General features: G+C 43.2%; 2 protein-coding genes across 8 annotated transcripts in view; one reads left to right on the top strand and one right to left on the bottom strand.

Annotated features, from left to right (window-relative positions):
* LOC125298619 (NACHT, LRR and PYD domains-containing protein 12-like) overlaps positions 1-8,451 on the top strand; it is a 69,674-nt gene extending 61,223 nt beyond the window's left edge. For 3 of the 7 annotated variants that reach the window (XM_048249415.1, XM_048249416.1, XM_048249418.1), the window contains 3 exons: positions 4,234-4,404; positions 5,728-5,753; positions 7,345-8,451. In XM_048249415.1, coding sequence (XP_048105372.1) covers positions 4,234-4,404; positions 5,728-5,753; positions 7,345-7,889 — 742 coding nt within the window. In that variant the 3' untranslated portion in view covers positions 7,890-8,451. Of the gene's footprint in view, positions 1-927; positions 2,220-4,233; positions 4,405-5,727; positions 5,754-7,344 lie in introns of those variants that run through there. The other 4 variants (XR_007194230.1, XM_048249417.1, XM_048249420.1 and 1 more) reach the window with 4 other exon arrangements.
* Positions 8,452-15,492: 7,041 nt separating this feature from the next.
* Positions 15,493-21,744, bottom strand: part of LOC125298647 (uridine phosphorylase 1-like) — a gene marked incomplete in the record, with an annotated part of 8,940 nt that continues 2,688 nt past the window's right edge. Inside the window, 4 exon segments of the mRNA XM_048249483.1 lie at positions 15,493-16,051; positions 17,551-17,697; positions 18,835-19,044; positions 21,711-21,744. Of these exon segments, the coding sequence (XP_048105440.1) occupies positions 15,864-16,051; positions 17,551-17,697; positions 18,835-19,044; positions 21,711-21,744 (579 nt within the window).

Here is a 21,744-nt window from a genome sequence, read left to right as displayed (position 1 = left end):
GCTGCTGTGGTAGTAACACTGTGTTTCATCTGCTCCATTTAAACTTTCCAACCAATCTGTGGTTCACTTGATAAGAATTTGTCATATCATGATATTAATGATAAAGGTGATGACATGTTTACATGTGCTGCAAGATGGACAGCTCACATGTACAATGAGAACAAAGATGACTGACTGCGGAGTTCTAACTGTAGACGAGGAAAAAGAGTTTATTGCTGATGATAGTCAGGATCAAGTTTAATTTGTTGTGCACGGCTCCCAAGACTGTATGAATACATTACTTTGGTGAATAGTAGCCTACTACACTGTGTTCCAAATTATTATGCAAATTGGATTTAAGTGTCATAAACATTTATTTTTTTTGTTTTTCTATTAAACTCATGGATTGTATTCTTATCATTGAAATCAATCTCAGACACCTGTGATAATTAGTTTGCTAGGTGAGCCCAATCAAAGGAAAACTACTTAAGGATGTTCCACATTATTAAGCATGCCACAGGTTTCAAGCAATATGGGAAAGAAAAAGGTTCTCTCTGCTGCTGAAAAACGTGAAATTGTGCACTACCTTGGACAAGGTATGAAAACATTGGGTATTTCCCGAAAACGTATGTGTGATCATCGTACTGTGAAGAAACATGTCGCTGATTCAGAGCACAGGCGGGTTCATGCAGACAAAGGCATAATAAGGAGGTTTTTGCCAGACAAATTCATAGGATTAAGAGAGCAGCTGCTAAAATGCCATTGCAAAGCAGCAAACAGGCACTTGAAGCCGCTGGTGCCTCTGGAGTCCTACGAGCTGCAAGGTGTAGGATCCTCAAGAAGTTTGCAAGTGTGCATAAACCTACTATTCGGCCACCTCTAAACAATGCTCACAAGCAGAAATGTGGCAGTGGGCTCAGGAATACATGAAGACTAATTTTCTAACAGTTTTGTTTACAGATGAGTGCCGTGCAACCCCAGATGGTCCAGATGGATGGATGGTTGGTGAATGGCCACCATGTCCCAACAAGGCTGGAATCATGGGGAGAGAGCTGGTAGGCCCCTTTAGGGTCCCTGACGGTGTGAAAATGACCTCGGCAAAGTATGTAGAGTTTTGTGAACTGAGAACTGTGCCTTCTGTAGCAAAATCATCTTTATGCATGACAATGCACCATCTCATGCTGCAAAGAATACCTCTGGGTCATTGGCTGCTATGGGCATAAAAGGAGAGAAACTCATGGTGTTGCCCCCATCTTCCCCTGACCTCAACCCTATTGAGAAGCTTCGGAGCATCATCAAGCAAAAGATCTATGAGGGTGGGAGGCAGTTCACATCCAAGCAGAAGCTTTGGGAGGCTATTGTCGTGGAAAAAGTATCCACTTTCAGAACCTCCAACCCAATTAGCACTCTGATGTCAAAGACCCGCAGGAGAACACCAAGACAAGAGATGTTGAAGACTGCTGATCCTTTATTCGCCGTATTGCAGTGAAAATACAATCCAAACAGCGTCAGGACTGGACCGTCAGGCAATAAGCGATGAGTTGCAGCTGCCACCCCGATGAGATCTGATCTGAATGTGCCTGTTCTTTCTTTTATGCTCTCAGGGGCCTGGGAGGCATTCCTATCCCCAGGAACGTCACCAGGCCCCTTTTAGCCAATCAGACTGTTTTTGGACTTGAGATATTGGTGGAAAACCCTTCTCATGTAAACATTAAAAAATGTCTCTTGCTAGGCAGAATACATGTGACCAGGTTCTATGTGTAAGCTGTTGCCAGGCAGGGTATGTTTCGTTTGGTTCTATGTGTCACTCCAACTTTGGTTTCACTTCCCCTTTTCTGGAAAGTCTCTGCATCTCCTCTTCTGCTAGCTCCTTCTATTTATGCCCTTCTGGTAAGTACCTTTCTCTCCCAGGCCCTGTTTTGTCTACTTTCACTCTTAGTCTCTGACAGTCCAGTCCCATGACTTCCAGCAAATGTTGCATAACAGTTGCACAAACAACATTCTTCTGATAAATGGAATCATTTCTGATAAACAAATACATACAAGCATGATGCCTTAATAAAATCACCACACTATTCTGACATCCTGCAAAAGAAACTCTCCAAGAACTCACAAGTTCAATGGATGAAAGAATTGGTCCTATGTAAATATGTAACTTGGCCTGTTAAGATGTTTTTGATTGAAATAACTTTTGATTTAATTTATATGACCTCCTAATGCTGCAAATTCAACAAATGACCATTTTTAGTTCTTTGCAACCTATAAAATGTCTTGAAACTCTGTTGTGCATAATAATTTGGAACAGTGCATTTTGAGTTTTTTATTTTTGAAGAAAATACTGTTATCATTGGGAGGTTTGTTCAATAAAATTCGAATTATACTCTAACGGTTGATGACTTGAAAATTATACTGACTGTCATTTGCATCAACTATTTAGGAAAATCTGAGAAAAATGTAATTTGCATTATAATTTGGAACGCAGTGTATTTCCATACCATAATTGATATGGTTATTGCCAAAAATAGCCTATCATGCAGGGTTTCCCGCAGGAAATGTGTTAGTCAAGGTGGTAGGTCGTAGGTCCCGGGGGGCGGGGGGTCTGGTATCGGTTGCCATCCGAGCGGGGGGGGATCTTGTATCGGTTGCCGTCGGTGGGGGGGGGGTGTGGGTGTTGGCGTCTTGTAAGACTCTGTATATTTAACAATTATTTATTAAACACTACATTATAAATAAATAACCAGCTTCTCAAAATAACAGTTAACAAAGAACAAAGTAACAACACCAAACAAACTATACAACAGTATGCAAATATTTCAAAATATTTGTGCAATTTGTGCAATTTTAACAAAGACTATTACAAACTATAGAACAAGTGCAAAAGAAAGTGCAAAATGTGCAAATGTGATCAGTCACTACTTATGGCATGCAGAGCTGACAACTAGCACTGTTACAAGCCATCCTCTTTGGCTTTAAAAAGATCATTTCAAGGGCCCTTTGGTAATTGCACTGTTTTATTGGACCATTAATGCTTATCTTCATGCAGGCTGTCAGACTGTTGACCTGCAGCCTGTTCCGAAAGTCTGTCCTGATCTATACACCGAGAGTGAATGAAGTTTAGATCATTTTATAGTTTTGTGTAATATGGATGGAATTTGAGCGCGGAGCGCTTTTTCATTTAGAGGCCGGAGTGGCCGCTCTGTTCCGCTCCCATACCGCTCACACCACGAGTCTGAGGCATGCCAACTAATAAACCAAGACCGTTACATTTCAAAGATATTGGCCATATAGCCTAAGGTCGTTGATGGGGATGGAGTTAGCTAAATAATTTAGAAAGCATACGCGTAGGCACAGATGGGCCTGGACGGGCCTAGGCCCGTCTATTGTCAGTCTTGCGCGTCCGATTAGACGCGCAAGTCAACACTGTGCTGAGAGCAGGTGGCTGTTTACTCGGCCGCTTCTCCGGTCAAATTCGCGTCAGGTCAATTTAGCTCCCCGGTCCCAAAGAACTAAGAGCAACGGCAATATATTTCACTCAGAACATTTATTTTAAAAGACTGCAACACTGATAGTGCAACGACAAACAAGCTTGGCAACGTTAGCTAAAGGGATCAGTCGGGATTAATTGCCAAAAGAACGAAAATAACAAATCACGCAGTCGGCTAAATATTTTAAACTTGCGCCAAACGGATGAACCCAGCATCGGTGCGTCGCATAAATTAAAACACAAATTGAAGCAACAACTTGATCATTGGACAACCCTACCACTAAACCTTTCCATAGGCCTGCAACGTTTATGACATAAAAAGTGGAATATGAACGCATTTCATCACACCTGACAATTAAACTTAGTTGTGGCTGTTCGCGATTTGACTGATTCTTGAGAACGAGGAGCGATATATTTGCACCGCTCAGCTCCGCTCACTAGCTCTGATTCGGAGGCATACAATATCACATATGTAAAGATTATAAAATCTGATTATTTTTCGATTCATGACATGTTTCTTCTTATTTTTTAATGCGTTCTGCGGAGAAGGGAGATTGGCGTTTTGCCAAGGCCTTGACTGCAAAGTGCTGCGGGAAACCCTATCTGGACACAGAAATGTGTTAAAAAACAACACCAGTTGTGTTGTTTTCCACACATTCATTTTAAGAGTGCATATTTTAAGATTTTATATGGACTTTATGCATTATACAAGTGATTAAATTAAATGACATCATTCCTATCTGCATTTTGCACTTTGTCACTCTATGCAGACTTGCTGGTTGTAAACTGACAGAGGAATTCTTCGGGGTTGTAGCCTCTGCTGTGCAGCACATGGTCTCCCTGACAGAACTGGACCTGAGTGACAATCACTTAAACATCAATGAAATTCAGCTTCTGAGTGCACTGAAAAGTGGCATCAGCTGTAAGCTGCAGACATTGAGGTTTGTGTTTGACTTTTTTTTTTTCTCCTCAGGCTTTTAAACAGTGTCTTTGACATGTGGTTTCAGTACCAGTATGTTCACCACACAACATTATTTAAATGTGTTTGAGACGTGGTTTCAGTACCAGTATGTTCACCACACAACATTATTTCAGTGTGTTTTCTACCCAGCATATGGGTTAAGTGGGGAATGTGTTGAGTCATTGTAGTCATGTCAGAGTCCAGTCTAATGTCTGATATGGCTGAGTCAGCGATACATTATTTATTCATTACAGTGTGGTGGTCTTTCTGCTGGGCCTTAGGCCTGTCGCACCTCCAACGGTGCCTGTGGCACGCGCAGTGTCCCGATAATGACCGGCATTCTATACATTATCCCGCTTATTACACGGCTACTTGCCAAAACGAAACAATAAACTCCCCACAATACTCTTTAGCCTAGATAGCCTAGGCTATAGCCTATTTTTTACCGTTTCATTGTGGCTTTTGCTGAGAAACAAATAGTTCGCAACAGCACACGCTGAACTTGAATCAAACATTCTTTAGAACACAGCTGATCAACCGTCTGCTTTCACTTTTGAATGAAGTTCCAGTCCTTCCGTAGTGATATGAAAAATGTGAATTAGAAGCACAAAACCTATTTTCCTTGACAGCGGTCAGTTATACTTAGCAACGGTCTGTTATTGAGAATTAGCAGACCACCGAACGTTGGGAAGGCCCATTCAAGTGAATGGAGCATTCTGCAGCATTATGAAGAGCCGTGTAATAATGAACGATATGATGTACTCTGAAAACATTCATCAACAACATACCATCACAACAAAGTTAGAATACATCTGCTGAGTCACTGACAGCAAGATTTTAAGTGGCTCATTGCTCTTAATACACTGTATCTTTATATATGTACTGTATATCTACCCAGCAGCACATTATGGGTAAGGAGTGTGTTGAGTGTCATTGTGGTCGTGCCACAGTCAGGTCTAATGTCAATGCAGTTTCATTAATAGTCTGAAAACATTCACCATCTGGACCTACTAGGTCACTGACAACAAGGCTTTGTGTGGACTATTGCTCTTATAACACAGCAACTTTATTGTATAGCCATTTAAAACATTCAAGTTGGTGAAGATTATTATCTGTTAATAATGGTAGAATTTACTTCTACTAAAACATGAATAGATTTATTTTATTCTACAACCCTTAATATGAGAACATTTCACATGCTGCTGACGATTACAGAGTGGGGCGTTAATGTTCTGATTCTCCCTCTCTCTTCCTTATGCTCTTTCTGTCTATCCCTCTTTTTCTTTCTCTCCCTCCTTTAAAGGCATGCCCGTGGAGAACTGAGAAAATGTAAGTGTTGATCTACTGTTGAGTGATGTACTGATATCCTATTTATGATGAAGTGGTCTTTATTAAGCAGCTATGTCACTGTGCCGTAGGCCACCACTGTATGTGAAAGGCCTTTAAAGCATTGGTTCCCAAAGACTGGGTCGAACTCCACTACAGTAAAGGTGCATTATGGTTCATCTTTCTGTATTCTTCGCCTGTTGCACAAAAGCCTCTTGTTCAGGGGCTATATTCACGAAGCATTTTATCTTACCACAAGGAGTACTCCTATATCGCACTAAAATATTTTAGCTAGAGTTTTCTTTTAAAAGTTATTCACAAAGCCTCTCTTAGTAGACCTACTCTTAGTAAGGAAAAGTGACCACTCCTAAGATAAGATACGAGCTCCGTTGCTGTGGTTGACATCATTACTCATGCACGAGCTTGATTGAAGTGACAAGGTGACCACCTTGATTGGCTGATGATTATAATGCGCGAATGATGGAAAAAACCTCCCATACAATGATAAGTGACAGGTGATAGGTCTTTGCTGGCAGTGTTGCCATAGTCGGCTTATTATAATCTACTTTGGGCTTGTTTTTTGTGAAGTCACGGATTGCGGTTTTGGGGGCGTGTTTTTTTATGCGATCACTTTTTTTGGGCTTGCTTCGTGTTGTTTCTGCGTAGAATCTACGCAGCGTCTACACGTACACAGAGGGCATTTTAACCTATGCCTCTGCATCGGCTCTGCACTGTAACTGTAGGCCCCTCTTACATGACCACCCCATAAATGTAATGTCAAGGGTTCGGGGAGTGGATGCTAACTACTGTATTTGGTCTTGGATCGCTTCTTTTGGGCTTATTGTCAGAGACCTGCTGCTTGTTTTTCGTCACGTAACCTGGCAACACTGTTTGCTGGTGAGAATGTGTGAGCTACACGAGTAGGCCTACTGTGAAGGATGGAAGATTATGAATAAATAGCCGAAGTTATTAAAGAGTAAGACAAGGCAAATAGCCTTATGGCATAATGAAATACACAGATTGAAGCAATACGCCTATCTTTGCAACATGTTTTAAATGAATCTGTATGAAGACACATACATTCACAAAGAGGAGAAATCATTTAATTTGATTTACAATGAAATTACATTACATTTAGTTTAGTTACATTTAGTTTACATGTAATAAATGATTTTGGTTGTTGGTGGCATTATTGCATCCCTTAGTTAGGCCTACAATTCACAATTATTTCCTCACGTTTGTGAGCTCTGCACTGTCTGTGTTTGTGCTGCCTGCACGATCCGACATTACACTATTCTGAGTAGCGTATTTCATTCAAATAAATCGACCCGGCTGCTTACTCTGTTTCTCTGTTTGTGTGTGTGTGTGTGTGTGTGTGCACATCTGCACTTTTATGGCTGTGTTTGTCTGCACATTTCAGAAAACTGATTTTCATCCAAATAAATCGACCTGAACGTTAAATTTGATTTAATCAATAAAATAGATTTATCGCCCAGCCCTAGTGTGTGTGTGTGTGTGTGTGTGTGTGTGTTGTGTAAACATGTCCTTTTTTACCCCATGTTCTGATGAGGATGTTCTCTCCTCTTATGTGCAGATGCCTGTGAGCTCACATTGGACCCAAACACAGCATACAGACATTTCTCTTTCTCTGAGGGGAACAGAAAGGTGACACATGTGAGTGAGGAGCAGCCGTATCCTGACCACCCAGAGAGATTTGACTCCTACTGGCCTCAGGTGCTGTGTAAAGAGGGTCTGTCTGGACGCTGCTACTGGGAGGCTGAGTGGAGTGGTGGTGATGTGGTTTATATAGCAGTGGCATATAAAAGCATCCAGAGGAAAGAGGTGAGTGGGGAAAGCAGCAGGTTTGGATATAATGACAAGTCCTGGAGACTGGAGTGCTATGGTAACAGTTACTATGCCTGGCACAATAATAAGGAGACTGCCATACCTGCCCCCTCCTCCTGCTCCAGCAGAGTAGGAGTGTACCTGGACTGGCCAGCAGGCACTCTGTCCTTTTACAGCGTCTCCTCCAACACACTCACCCACCTGCATACACTCCACTCCACATTCAATGAGGCCCTCTATCCTGGGTTTTATGTTTGGGCTGGCTCCTCAGTGTCCCTGTGCCAGATCACATGATCTCCTAATCCTGCAACAGAGAAGAGCCACACATTCCTGTGTGTGTGTGTGTGTGTGTGTGTGTGTGTGTGTGTGTCGGTGTGTTCTTTCTCCTGCCTGCTCTCTGTTGCATGTTCCCATTGTTCCCCCTGAGTTTGCCGCTCCCTAATAGCTCCCGGGAGCTTTGGGAGAGTATGGGCAGGTCTCAATATTGTGAGCTTAAATTCCCTTATATAACAAATTGTTTCTCAGGTTCATTTGCGGCACCTTCGCGGCACTTCAGCAGCTTAGGCTTTGTGGTCGCAGGCCCTTACTCGCAGTTTCCCAAACGTTAACAAAGTAGCTCTCACAAAAACTCTTTGGAAGTCTCAATTATTTGCTATAATTAAGGGGAGTAGGTGGCTATATGAGCGGCCCCTCTCCTGACGTGTAGTAGGCTGATAAGTAGCCTAGTCCGTTTGCTAGTGAATTTCATTGAAAGTGAAAGTTTTGATCAGCTGCGTTCTAAAGAATGCTTGATTCAAGTTCAGTGTTAGCCTGATGTTGTCATACTCAAATTCTAGTCAGAATATGAGTCTGATACTGCTCCATTGGGATGTAATTATGGGGCGTGTTTCAACCGATACAGGGGGGGAATGCCTCTGCACTCAATTGGATAGATCTAACCAATCAGAGCAACGAAATAGCTTACCGTGAAATGTAGGAGGAAACTTGAACCATCCTTCTTCTCCACAAATGCCTTTACATTGTTTTCTGGTCATTTGTGAAAGTTATTGTGCTGTCAATATCTCCTACAACACTCATTAGCAAAATCTAAGAGATACGTAGTAGGCGATTAGAAAAAGCTGATAGCCTATATCTCCTCCGTTTTTAAAAATAATTCCATTGAACAGTGATATGCTACAAACATGTTATAAACAGCTGGGAAAGGCTGTCGCAAATCCCTCAAACAGGTGGTCAATCAGATATTTCAAACGAACGAGGGAACATGTCACAATGCAACAGCGCTGTTTTCCCTTGATGAAAGTGAAACCACAAGTTTTCCCACATCTCAACTTTGGCCAAAGTTTTCAGAAATAATCGTTTTCAGTGATACAACCTCATTGAAATAATATGCATTTTCCATAAGGGGTCTTAGAAGCCATCTGTCTCCTAGCCACAGCGTTTTTGTTGCAAACATAATCAACCTAAGCGTGCTCAGATGACGTGATAGACGAGACGCTGTTGCTCACCTGTCCATCGTAAAGCCTGATTTGATTGGTCCGCCCAGGTCTGGGGCGAGCATAGTTGCTCCACAACGGAGCAATGCCAGACCGAACTTCCCGACCTCAAATGTTGTGGGCGGGACTAAGGTCGTCTGGCACCCAGGCGTGGCGAACTAGTTTCTCAGCAGAAGCCATGAAACGGTAAAGGTCACCAAATTGATTTAAAAAGACATCATGTATGAAGTTGTTTTTTTCTCGTTTTGTCTTTGCATCGGCTTTGCTCAGGATTTTCCGATAATGAATCTCGTGATGCTGATATTGAATTTTAATTTCTGTGCTTGAAGTTAACTGTAACAGACTAGCCTAACATTACTGGTTTTCATAGTTTTAACCACAAAGCCTGTCTGTATTAGGCCTACTGAATTGTTTAGTCAAGACCTTGTCATTTCGCGTTTGTCGAGCCGTTCACCTCAGTGAACCTTGCGCCCCATGTCATCTAAAACATATTTCGGGATGCCATCTCAACATGAGAAAACGTAACGTTATGGTGACAGTGCTAAGAGATCAAAGCTTTGGCATGCTTAAACATTAGTCTTGCACATAATATTGAGCTGAATATTTAGTGGAAATAGCCTACTGTAGCATTGTGCTGATAGATAAAAAGTCGCCTATTTAAAGGCGCAGTCTGCATTTTAACCCTAGCTCTCCATTTAGTGTGTGCACTTGTAAAACTAGTGTCGTAGCCTACACAATCCTGGCGCATTAGCATAAAACAGTTAGTGCCTGCTATTTATTTTAGGAGGAGAGTGTTACTTTGGGAGGAGAGGAATCGATGTAATTTTATTCTCTTTGAAACTGAAATATCAACAACCTTCAAGTTGCAACCTCTTCAATCAGCATCAATATCAGTAGGACTAATATCAAATAACAAACAGTAAATAATTTAGTCAACATTTTAACTCAATGTTGGTTTACGTTATAAACAAAACATGTTATAATTTAAATTATCATGATGGCCTATATATTTCAGCCATATTTGGTTTAGTCTTATGTAGGCCTAGGCTACTTTGCTCTATTATAAATTAGTTTTCTTTAGGCCTTATAGGCTGTATGTAATATGCTACAATGTTCAAAATATATGTATCTCAATGTATCAATACATCCCATAAAAGTCATCAGATGTCATCCTTTAAGGGGTTATTTTTTAAAAATGTAGTTGATGTAAATACATACAGTAGCCAACACTATAGTACGCTGGGGGTGGGGGCACGTATATTTTCCTTTTTTTTACCTTTGCCAATCACACCGCTGATCATTAAAATGTGTTTTGGGTCCTCCTCACATGGATGATCTAATGTTCTGTTTCAGTGAACAAATACCCTGTTGAGAGAAACTACAGTAGAGGAGAGACAGGAGAGAAAGTGCACATTTACAGGGCTTGTCAATGTTATGTGGTTGCCTAGAAGCTATCTTGCATAGCTCTGGTAGGCTACGCTATGTGTAGAAATAAAATATTCTGTAATATTTCAGTGAATCTTAGTTTGCTAAAAGGGCACAAAAGTTCCTGTAGATGGCAATAACACATTTTACTTTTTTGCCAAATAAATGAAAAGCATGTTGAAATCATCAATGTTTTCACTCTTGCTGTATCAAAATCTCACCTTTCCTCAGAGATGGTCTCAATGAGGTGCTGAAAGTCAAGTCAAATTCTTTCCGTTTGTCCATGATTACGTGATATAACTATACTAATTCTGTAGCCTAAATGGTGGATAATTAAGCTATACTGTACATCATATGCCGAAGTATGGTATTTCTGAAGATTGGCTTCTGAGCTGGAAAAATTGAACTTCGATCAAGCCAATCACATCGTGAGTCGGTAGGCGGGCCTAATGATGGCAGAGTTGCGACGGTTCGGCGTGAATTTCACTGCTACTTGAAAACAAAGAAGATGGATGCTGCTCTTGGCGAACACCGCGACACGAGTTCAGCTTTTTTTTAAGTTGTCAAAAGTTTGATCAACTAGCGAACTAGCTGCGCTGGTGGGAAAACGCATGGGACTCATGAGTTGTAGTGGTATCCTATTGCATGCAGAGGGAATTTGAAAGACAACTGATTATCCCGCCCCTGGGACTGAGCATTGTGAATGGTGAGTCCCCAGACCCTACTGTGGGGCTACTGTGCCACCCCTACTTTCCAGCAACCCCCTGTGTGTGTGTGTGTTTGTATATATATGATACTCTTATATATCATACTCTCTCTTTTTCTCTCTCTCTGTGTTTGTGTGTGTATGTGAGTGTGCATATTTGTATATATATGATACTCTTATATATCATACTCTCTCTTTTTCTCTCTCTGTGTTTGTGTGTGTATGTGAGTGTGCATATTTGATTTTCTCTCTCTCTCTCTCTCTCTGTATGATTTTCTGTTTGTGTGTGTGTGTGTGTGTGTGTGTGTGTGTATGTGTTGCTTCCTCTGTGTACCATCATCCCTCCTGTTTTCCTGCTTTTTCTCCCATTTTTATTTCTGTTTCATCCCTTCATTTTCTTCCTCCTCTCAAACACACGTATTCCCTTCCTCTCTTTAATTCTCTGTTATTCCATTTTTATCCTTTATTCTTTTACATATGGTGAGCACACTGTTTAGACAATTATGAACTAGATATCAGATAGAACATGAATATTGTGTGTTGACATTTGAACTTGAAGCTAGAATGTTGTATGTAGCCATGGGCGGATTATGAACTTTTGGGCCCCTGGGCCCAGATGTAATAAGGGCCCCCCCACTTATTGTCGTATATGTGTGTGTGTGGAATTTTTTTAATTTGTTTGATGTGATTTCCTGTATTCTGGTGCATTTTGGGGATGGCCAATACTAAATTCAATCAGATTCATAGCCTACATCCTGATTTGTTGATATTGAGGCAATGATTCCATGCAAAGGCTTGGGCTTCAGGGCCCCCTGACCCCTTGGGCCCCTGGGCCTGGGCCCAGTAGGCCCGTGCAGTAATCCATCCCTGTATGTAGCTGTATGTTTTCTGAAGATTAAAAAAATGAGCAGAGTGAGAGTGAACAGGTTTTCTCAGGGCTGGGAGTGTTGATCCACCGTTATTTAATTTAAGTAATATTTTTTGTTTATTCCTATAACTTTTTTGTTATATAACAAATTGAATATGTAAGTGGTTAAAATGTTGTCTTTACTTGGATATGGGTAATGGAAAAGGAAACAGCATTCAATTTATATGAAAACTACATACAAATAAATTAAAATGAAATAAAAAAAACAGTTTGTTGGCTTTATGTGTGTGTGTGTGTGTGTAATAATTTAAGTAATATTTTTTTGTTTATTCCTATAACTTTTGTTATATAAATGCAAATTGAATATGTAAGTGGTTAAAATGTTGTCTCTTACTTGATAAGGGTAATGGAAAAGGAAACAGCATCAATTTATATGAAAATTTCACATAAATAAATTAAAATGAAATAAAAAAAACAGTTTGTTGGCTTTATGTGTGTGTGTGTGTGTGTTTGTGTGTGCTGCTGTCTCAGGCCTGCTGGGATGCCTGCTGCTCCACCTGCTCCTGCTGTCTCAGGCCTGCTGGGATGCCTGCTGCTCCACCTGCTCCTGCTGTCTCAGGCCTGCTGGGATGCCTGCTGCTCCACCTGCTCCTGCTGTCTCAGGCCTGCTGGGATGCCTGCTGCTCCACCTGCTCCTGCTGTCTCAGGCCTGCTGGGATGCCTGCTGCTCCACCTGCTCCTGCTGCCTCAGGCCTGCTGGGATGCCTGCTGCTCCACCTGCTCCTGCTGTCTCAGGCCTGCTGGGATGCCTGCTGCTCCACCTGCTCCTGCTGTCTCAGGCCTGCTGGGATGCCTGCTGCTCCACCTGCTCCTGCTGCCTCAGGCCTGCTGCTCCACCTGCTCCTGCTGCCTCAGGCCTGCTGGGATGCCTGCTGCTCCACCTGCTCCTGCTGCCTCAGGCCTGCTGCTCCACCTGCTCCTGCTGTCTCAGGCCTGCTGGGATGCCTGCTGCTCCACCTGCTCCTGCTGTCTCAGGCCTGCTGGGATGCCTGCTGCTCCACCTGCTCCTGCTGTCTCAGGCCTGCTGGGATGCCTGCTGCTCCACCTGCTCCTGCTGTCTCAGGCCTGCTGGGATGCCTGCTGCTCCACCTGCTCCTGCTGTCTCAGGCCTGCTGGGATGCCTGCTGCTCCACCTGCTCCTGCTGTCTCAGGCCTGCTGGGATGCCTGCTGCTCCACCTGCTCCTGCTGTCTCAGGCCTGCTGGGATGCCTGCTGCTCCACCTGCTCCTGCTGCCTCAGGCCTGCTGCTCCACCTGCTCCTGCTGCCTCAGGCCTGCTGGGATGCCTGCTGCTCCACCTGCTCCTGCTGTCTCAGGCCTGCTGGGATGCCTGCTGCTCCACCTGCTCCTGCTGTCTCAGGCCTGCTGGGATGCCTGCTGCTCCACCTGCTCCTGCTGTCTCAGGCCTGCTGGGATGCCTGCTGCTCCACCTGCTCCTGCTGCCTCAGGCCTGCTGGGATGCCTGCTGCTCCACCTGCTCCTGCTGCCTCAGGCCTGCTGCTCCACCTGCTCCTGCTGTCTCAGGCCTGCTGGGATGCCTGCTGCTCCACCTGCTCCTGCTGTCTCAGGCCTGCTGGGATGCCTGCTGCTCCACCTGCTCCTGCTGTCTCAGGCCTGCTGGGATGCCTGCTGCTCCACCTGCTCCTGCTGTCTCAGGCCTGCTGGGATGCCTGCTGCTCCACCTGCTCCTGCTGTCTCAGGCCTGCTGGGATGCCTGCTGCTCCACCTGCTCCTGCTGCCTCTGCTGCTCCACCTGCTCCTGCTGCCTTAGGCCTGCTGCTCCACCTGCTCCTGCTGCCTCAGGCCTGCTGCTCCACCTGCTCCTGCTGTCTCAGGCCTGCTGGGATGCCTGCTGCTCCACCTGCTCCTGCTGCCTCAGGCCTGCTGGGATGCCTGCTGCTCCACCACGCTCCTGCTGCCACACACGGCGCGGCACACTCACAAAAAATGCTGCGAGCGAGGAGCTGAGTGATTTTGAAGTGGCTGTTTGGCTATGTTATTCTATGTGTACTACATGTATATAAATGACAATGGCTTCACATTGGTGAAGATTCAAACATTGCAAGTCTTAATTCTCAAATCCGATTTTTTTTGGATGGAAACATTTTTATTATTTGTATTATTAAATATCAGATTTATATGCTTCATATTGCTTGCATTATTGCAAGTAAGGTACATTATTACAATAATATCCGTCTGCAGAGCTGCAGACCATATAGCAACCAATCTACCACCGCCGATCTACCACAGCAGTTCTAGTATCTAGCACATGCATGCGCTGATGTTCTTTTTAACTCTTGTGCTGATGCTCTACTTAGCTATCACTTAACCTAGTGTCGTATCAACTTTAATGGACCTTTACAGAGACTTAGCTATCACTAACTTAATGTCGTATCAACTTTTAATGGTCCTTTACAAAGAATGGATGAAATGGAGCTTTTTGTGGATGACGCAGGTTTTAACCTCACTAAAACAAGGAGACGTGGCAGGAACATTATTGGACACCTTGCCATTATCAATGTCCCAGGACAATGTGGTGGTAACATAACTATGTGTGCAGCTTAAAGTGAAAATGGTGTTGTTCACCATCATGTAACCCTAGGCCCATATAACACTGCACACATTATTACATTCCTGGACACCTTAAATGACATGCTCACTAATGTTCAGAGAGCAGACCAGACACGTCATCATATGGGACAATGTTAGTTTCCATAGGGCTGCTTTGGTCCGCAACTGGTTTACAGATCACCCACTCTTCACTGTACTCAACCTCCCCCCATACTCTCCATACTTGAATCCAATTGAAGAGTTCTTCTATGCATAGCCCATTTACAGGCAATGGAGGCATGTGTGGGGTTATTGACCAGACATCATGTCAGGCCTGGATACGGCATTCGAGAAGATATTTTCCCCGGTGCCTTGGACTAGAGGACATTGTGATGTAGACCCAGAGAAACGACATGACACGATGTAGACTGATTTTTTTTTTCTCAGTGAAATTTTGTGAAATTTCAGTGACTATTTTGTGTTTTGACTTGGGGAAAAAACACTTGTGTTTGTTTTGATGTGTGTAAATAAACACCAATACTTGAAGTTTGGATCCCTGTATGTTTACAGAACTATGACAAGAGTATGACCTCAAACTGACATAGCCTACATTGTGCACAGAGAAAGCAAAAAGCCAGATATGTTTTTTATTCATACCATCAGTGTGTGTTTGATATGAAGGTTTGAAGAGTTAAGCAAGGTTTATTAGTTTTTGCAAGAGAACTACAATGTTTTGCTGATTTGGTGAAAGGATTTCTTATTTGTGTGTATTTTGCAAAAATAGCCAATAGTTACAAAAAATGTGCTTAAGCCATCAGAAAAAACTGTAATACAAGGAAAGCACTGTGCACTGCTCTCTCTCTCTTGCAGCATTACATAATATACTTTGTTTGCAGTATGAAAACTTTATCAAAACGTTATGAAAATATCAGCAATAAATCTCAGTAATAAATCTAAAACTTCCCAACAAAAATGTTCCCAGTTTTTTATCTATAACTTCGATAAAAAAAAACACAAAAATATAGCAAGATATGTGATTTAGCTGGAATGAAAGGCTCATCAGCAAAGAAGGCCTTGATCACACTAAATGCAATGCTTAAAGTAAAATGCAAACAAAGGATTTGTATAATTGACAGTGCAAGTAGGCCACCATTTCTAATGACAATCTCAGGTTGTCTTTGCCTTGTCAGCATCAGGAGATGATAAGACGCCTCTGCTCATGGCATTCAGACGCCTCTTGATGAAGTGCCCCACAAGCATTTGTGGCCGCTGTTGGTAGCCGTGAAGGACTTCTTGAGAGCCGCTCATCTGATCTCCCTTCTGACGATCCAACAAAGTCACACACACCACTGCCCCTACAACAGAATAGATCATTCGACTGTTAGTATTTAGCAATCACTCTGGCTATAAATCCATTATTTAAAAAAAGTATATTTAACATAACGATAAAACAAGAAATGTTAATGAAAACATGAAGAGCCGGTTTCCTGCACATAGATTAGGTCTAGTCCTAGACATAAAGCCGTTCTAAACAAGATTTGCTCTCTGGGGGCCAGATGTACAGTACGTACACTTGCGAACTTAGCGTTATCAGCGTCATGGACAAACCGCAGATTGCGAACGCTGTCGGACCTAAGTTTCCGTCGTATTTATCAAAATAGTGTAAACTGAAAATGGTGTCCACAACTGAACGGCAGAGCCTACATACAAGCGCAATTGAATGAAGTTAACTGATGACAACATTAAAAAGAATCAAACGTATAGCGATCATGTAATAATACCATACATGATAAGATAGCAACAAGCAGGGAGATGAAGAAGATCAGTAGTTCTACTCAAACTACTTGTGCACGTAGGCTATGGAAAATTGTCCAAATCTAGCATGTAGGAAAGTTTAAGTGAATGACGTGAAAGTGAAAGTAAGACATTCGAAAGGCCAATGAAAGTTAAGGTTGCTTTTGATAGTACAAATACTTACAAAACTGGTGCTCTAAATTGCGATTCTGTTGTCTTTGAAATGTTCTCTCATTGACGCATTGAGCTGCAATTTGGATTAACACCTGCTTTTACAAGGTGGAAGTATTTAGGCGCAGAATAGACGTGCGCTTTCACGAGCAGTCTTTGTACATACTGCGGAATACATAATTAGGCGCTCTTTACGCTTCCCCTCCCATCTTTTTTACGCTAAACTCCCACTTTCCCCTGGATCCTCCCATGAATGCATATGCATGACATGAAAAACACAATCTGCCACTTTCAGCTCCCGCGACAGGCAGTTTGCGCCTCACAATGATTTTACACGCACATTGCGAAACAAATACGCCGAAGTGGGCGCAAAAGTGTTAGTACATCTGGCCCTGGGTACAGCAGAGAAGCACAATAATAAACGAACTAAATATGCGTCTTTTGCAACAAAGTATGAACATAACTCCGATATAATATAGAGGGAATGCACCAACAGCAGTCTGTAGAAAGGGGGGGGGGGGGCAGTGTTCCTACCCAGAAAGTTGCTAGGTTGCCTATAGAGGGCTGCTCAGACAATGGCAGAAGTGCTGTTCGTCATGTTATGAGGTTATGTGCCATCAAAATTATGTTGAAAACGTCACGTTAAGGTAAAAAAAAAAACTCTTAAGGGTGCCTTTAAAGAGAACATCAAGATCTCCACTGAAAAATATATTTTAGTCTAGGACCAGGCTTAATCACTGTCCAAGGAACCGGCCCCAAAAGTTCAGGTCTCCCAATATTAAGCAAGTTTGTAAACTTTTGTAAATTCAAGTATACATTTTCTGCTGCTTATTTCGTATGGTAGCAATATAAAATAGCAATATTTATCAGAATACACAAACTGTCCTACCTTTAAGACCGCTAAGTTTACACATGGCAGCAAATGCAGAAGACTCCATCTCAATATTGCGGACTCCTGCAGCATAGGCTTCTTTAAGGTAGTTCTGTTTGTCTTCCTCTGTATATGAGCAGAAGGCCCCATCCAGCCGGGCTTGACCTGAAAGAAGCCACAGCAGACGTGAATGTATGAAACAACCTTACGGTTTACAGTATCTTAACTGCATGTGAGCATATGACTGTGGCGTAGCATTGGGCGCTCTCTGTCCACGATGAATCTGTTTAACATGCTGCTCTATTGCGCCATTTTTCTTGTTCAAAATAGCAGAATGCGAGCAGGGAAAAAAAAGGAAATAAAAAACGGAGCATCCAACAAAAGTTCTGCTCAAAACATCATGCCATATTACGCTGCGCAGCATTGTGTCGCGTTGTATCCGATTTGAACATTCCAATTGAAAATAATGCAATCAAACAGATTTGTTGCCAACGCTGGCTCGCACCGTATGCAGTTAAGATCTGGGGTTACTTTTCAAACCAAGAGACTCACAACAGCCTTATCCACAGACACAAATAGACATCAGACATTAATACCCCACTGTTTAGACACAAACATATTTATCTACATTGATAAATTGATTGAATTTAACTCCAAGAATAAGAAAGTTGGTTTATACTATCAAATATAATCACACTAAAGATGGTGTCAACTTGGTCAAGGACATTGTTGAGTATTCCTTTAGTTTGATCAAAATACTGCTAGATGGATTTTTCTGGTACAGATTTGACTTCAATTCATCTGTATGGCACTGTGAAAACATTTGCCAGCCTTCAGTCCAGTTAGCCTGGAAAATCCAGACCCTGATAATCTAGAAAGATTAAGGGTCTGGCAAAGAACAATGTAAAGGCCCAACTCGAGGGGCGGCAACAAGCATGCATTTAAAAATCTCACTGCACGCAATTGGATAACACTAGACCATGTTTACTCTGAATGATTTCGGACTTCGACGCAATCGGATAACACTATAACCAATGTATACTGTCCTCCAACGTTGCAGCGCTGTTTTCATCAATTTAGCTTGTTCCCCGGAATGTTGGGGTAAAAGTAACGTGCATCATTGCTCTTTGCCAGAGTGTCTCGCAGAGACAATTCCATTGTGCTCTCGCGAGAACTCTGGATTTCCAGGGTACAGTTCAGTATCTTTGACCAAGTATTTAAGCAGGTGATCATGAGGACTTGTCTCACTTTTAACCAGGTAATTATAATTAATAACCCTTCAGCTTCATTTGAGGAGCTTACCCTCATAAAAGTCCATTGTGCACATAGTGTTGCTAATGACAGTTTCAAATTCATCGAAGTCTTTACTGCACTGGAACAGCTCTTCTGCCAGATCAGAATCGAGATCAGTGCTCTGGACCACTGGCTTTCCCAGAATCACTTGCTCAAAGCGTGGCAGGAAACAGGCATCCAGGGCCTGTTTGGTGATAACAACAGTGCCGGGTTTCAGGCCTGAAAGAAAGCAGACAAAAAAAAAAAAAAAAACACAAATAGCTAGTAAAAAAATTGTAAAAAAAAAAAACTTTTGGTACAAACCACCAGTATGAGAAATGAATTGTTAAGGTAGAATTAAACCAATAAGCCTCCCACAGTTAGCCATGTAAACAAAACAAACTGAACTGAGAACACCCAACCCAAATCTTACACACGATCCCTATAAAATGTGATTGACTTGGAATGTGTAGTGTATGTGCGTGTGTGTGTGTGTGTGAGAGATTGGCAGAGCCTAAGAGGTGGTCACCAACATCAAACCTTCTCCACAAACGAGACCAGAGGGATCGGGCTAAAGCAGCAGTCTTGTCCAGTCTTGTTTTACTTTTTGGTTGGCAAGGAAATCCAACAAAAAGTCAACCCAAGATGCCACGGTGTCACTGACTCACCACTGACTGGCAACAAAAGAGTCTGTCCCTAATTGTGATAGTGGCCTCTCACTGGCTGTCCTAATTGTGAGCCATGAATGAGCAATTGTCATTTTACCCAACTAGCCACATAGTGACACAGAAGCTCCGCCTGTCTGTCTGTCTGCTTTCCCTACCATGTGACCCAACCTAGAGTCTACGGTCTAACAAACGGGGCGCCAAAGATCACAGAGGGTGCGGAAAGCTGTCTGCTCTTGTCGTGTGGGCCCTGTGTAAGATACGGCCCCATATCTCTCCCAAATGTTGCATTGAATGTGTTGCATATCTGTTTACCTGTGTGTTTGCTGACCATCGGGGACTATACAGAGGGGGGACAGACACGTGTGATAATTATCAATGTTTTATTGGGGCAATACAGACTGCAAACAAGAACACTGGACATATTGTGTTGTAGAGGGAGGGGGGATGTACTGTAATGGCCAGTCTTTGGGTCTGTGTCTGCCGCTGTTTTGTTTATGTGATCGGTGACCAGTATGGCTGATCGCCGCCCACAGGGTGGATGACATACAGGCACTCTCTAGGAAGATTGGACGGCTGCGATGCAGATTGGTGGAGCTCGTAATGGACTGGGAAATAAAAGGGCTCACCAGTATGTGATTGGGCAGTCTGGGGGAGAGGGAGCGACAAGCGAGGCACGGACGACGGACGACGGACGACGGATGACAGATGACGGATCACGGATCACGGATGACGGATCCAGGATCCAGGATCCAGCCATTAAGACGGTGCCGCTGTTCCTGCACGGCCCTGCAATCCATATCACCGATGAAGCTTGCCGGCCGCGTCTAGCAGAGGGAGGAGGCTACGAGAGAGGACTGGAGATCGTACGATCGTTAAGACTATTCTGCGCTCTCAAACCGATCTAAAGGAACGGTGATCTCATGTAAATGCCCGTGTGAATGAAGTTATTGTGATTGTTTGCCACAAAGCGCTCATCGTGGTTGTTTACTCCTTAACAGTGTCAGCAGCAGCGAGTCGAGTGGCGCAGTGCTTCCGGGTTCCCAGGACGGTGACGTCATCACGCCAGGAAAGCGGCGGCGTGCCCACTCCAACCCCATCCACTGTGAAGGCAAAATAAGACTGCAATTTTTCCCGGCCTATTTAGTGCACAGTGGCCGGGTGAGACTCAGTTTCTTTTTTATTTTTGTGTTTTCTTTCTTTTTTTTCTCTGTTTCGGTCAGGAGGGGCCCTGACCTAACGGACATTTTTACTTGTTGTTTGTGTTATGTCTCTGCCTGCATGAATGGTTTCTGGCTTGGGGGGTGGGAGTCTAAGTTGCTGGTAATGGTCTGGGGATCCGTAGTGTGCACGTGTGCAAATGGTTGTGTGCCGTGAACAAGATTTGCTGTGGTACTCCGCTTGATATCGTGACTAGTGTTCTGAAACCTATGGTAGCTTATTAGAGGTGTAAAGAATAACCAATACGTATCGGTATCCGTTTTTAACGTGTAAGATACGGCTACATCGATACGTGAAGCCCCGTATCGGAATAAAACTGAAATGAACCGGTTGCTATATCGATTTACTTGTTACGAATCGGTTCACAACCTTTTCTGCTCGCTCAGACTCTCATTTACGTTGCAAGCCGCGCGTTCATCCCAGCTAACACACAACTAAACAGCCACGTTGCCTATAAGTTGCCAGTTGGTCACGGGCAACTAACATTCTGGCAACCTTCCTGCAACGTGGCCACAACGTTGCCACTATGAAGTGGCCATTTGGTGACTTGAGCAACGTTGCCACAACGTGGCGCTAAGGTCATTTGGTAATGTTGCCGTTTGGTGGTGTAAATAACGTGGCCCTATGGTCATTTGGTAACGTTGCCATTTGGTGACTTGAGCAACGTGGCCCTATGGTTAGGGCTTCGGACTTGTAACCGAAAGGTTGCCGGTTCGATCCCCGACCAGTGGGATTGGCTGAAGTGCCCTTGAGCAAGGCACCTAACCTCTCACTGCTCCCTGAGCGCTGCTGTAGCAAGGCAGCTCACTGCTTAAGGTTAGTGTGTGCTTCACATCACTGTGTGCTCTGTGTGTTCACTAATTCACAGATGGGTTAAATGCAGAGACCAAATTCCTTGTGTACGCCAGTATACTTGGCCGGGAAACCTGATTTACATCTTCAGAATCTCTAGTGAACCATCATCTTTACAGTGCTGTCATGGAAGAAGTCTATGATATTTGTGCAGAAATAAAAATTTACCTATTCCGCCGGAGGTTCCAATTCTCAGAACTGT

The sequence above is a fragment of the Alosa alosa genome, chromosome 7 (assembly GCF_017589495.1).
Source record: "Alosa alosa isolate M-15738 ecotype Scorff River chromosome 7, AALO_Geno_1.1, whole genome shotgun sequence".
NCBI lineage: Eukaryota > Metazoa > Chordata > Actinopteri > Clupeiformes > Clupeidae > Alosa > Alosa alosa.
Note: the sequence above shows the minus strand (reverse complement) of the source record. Positions and strands in the feature narration are given on the sequence as shown.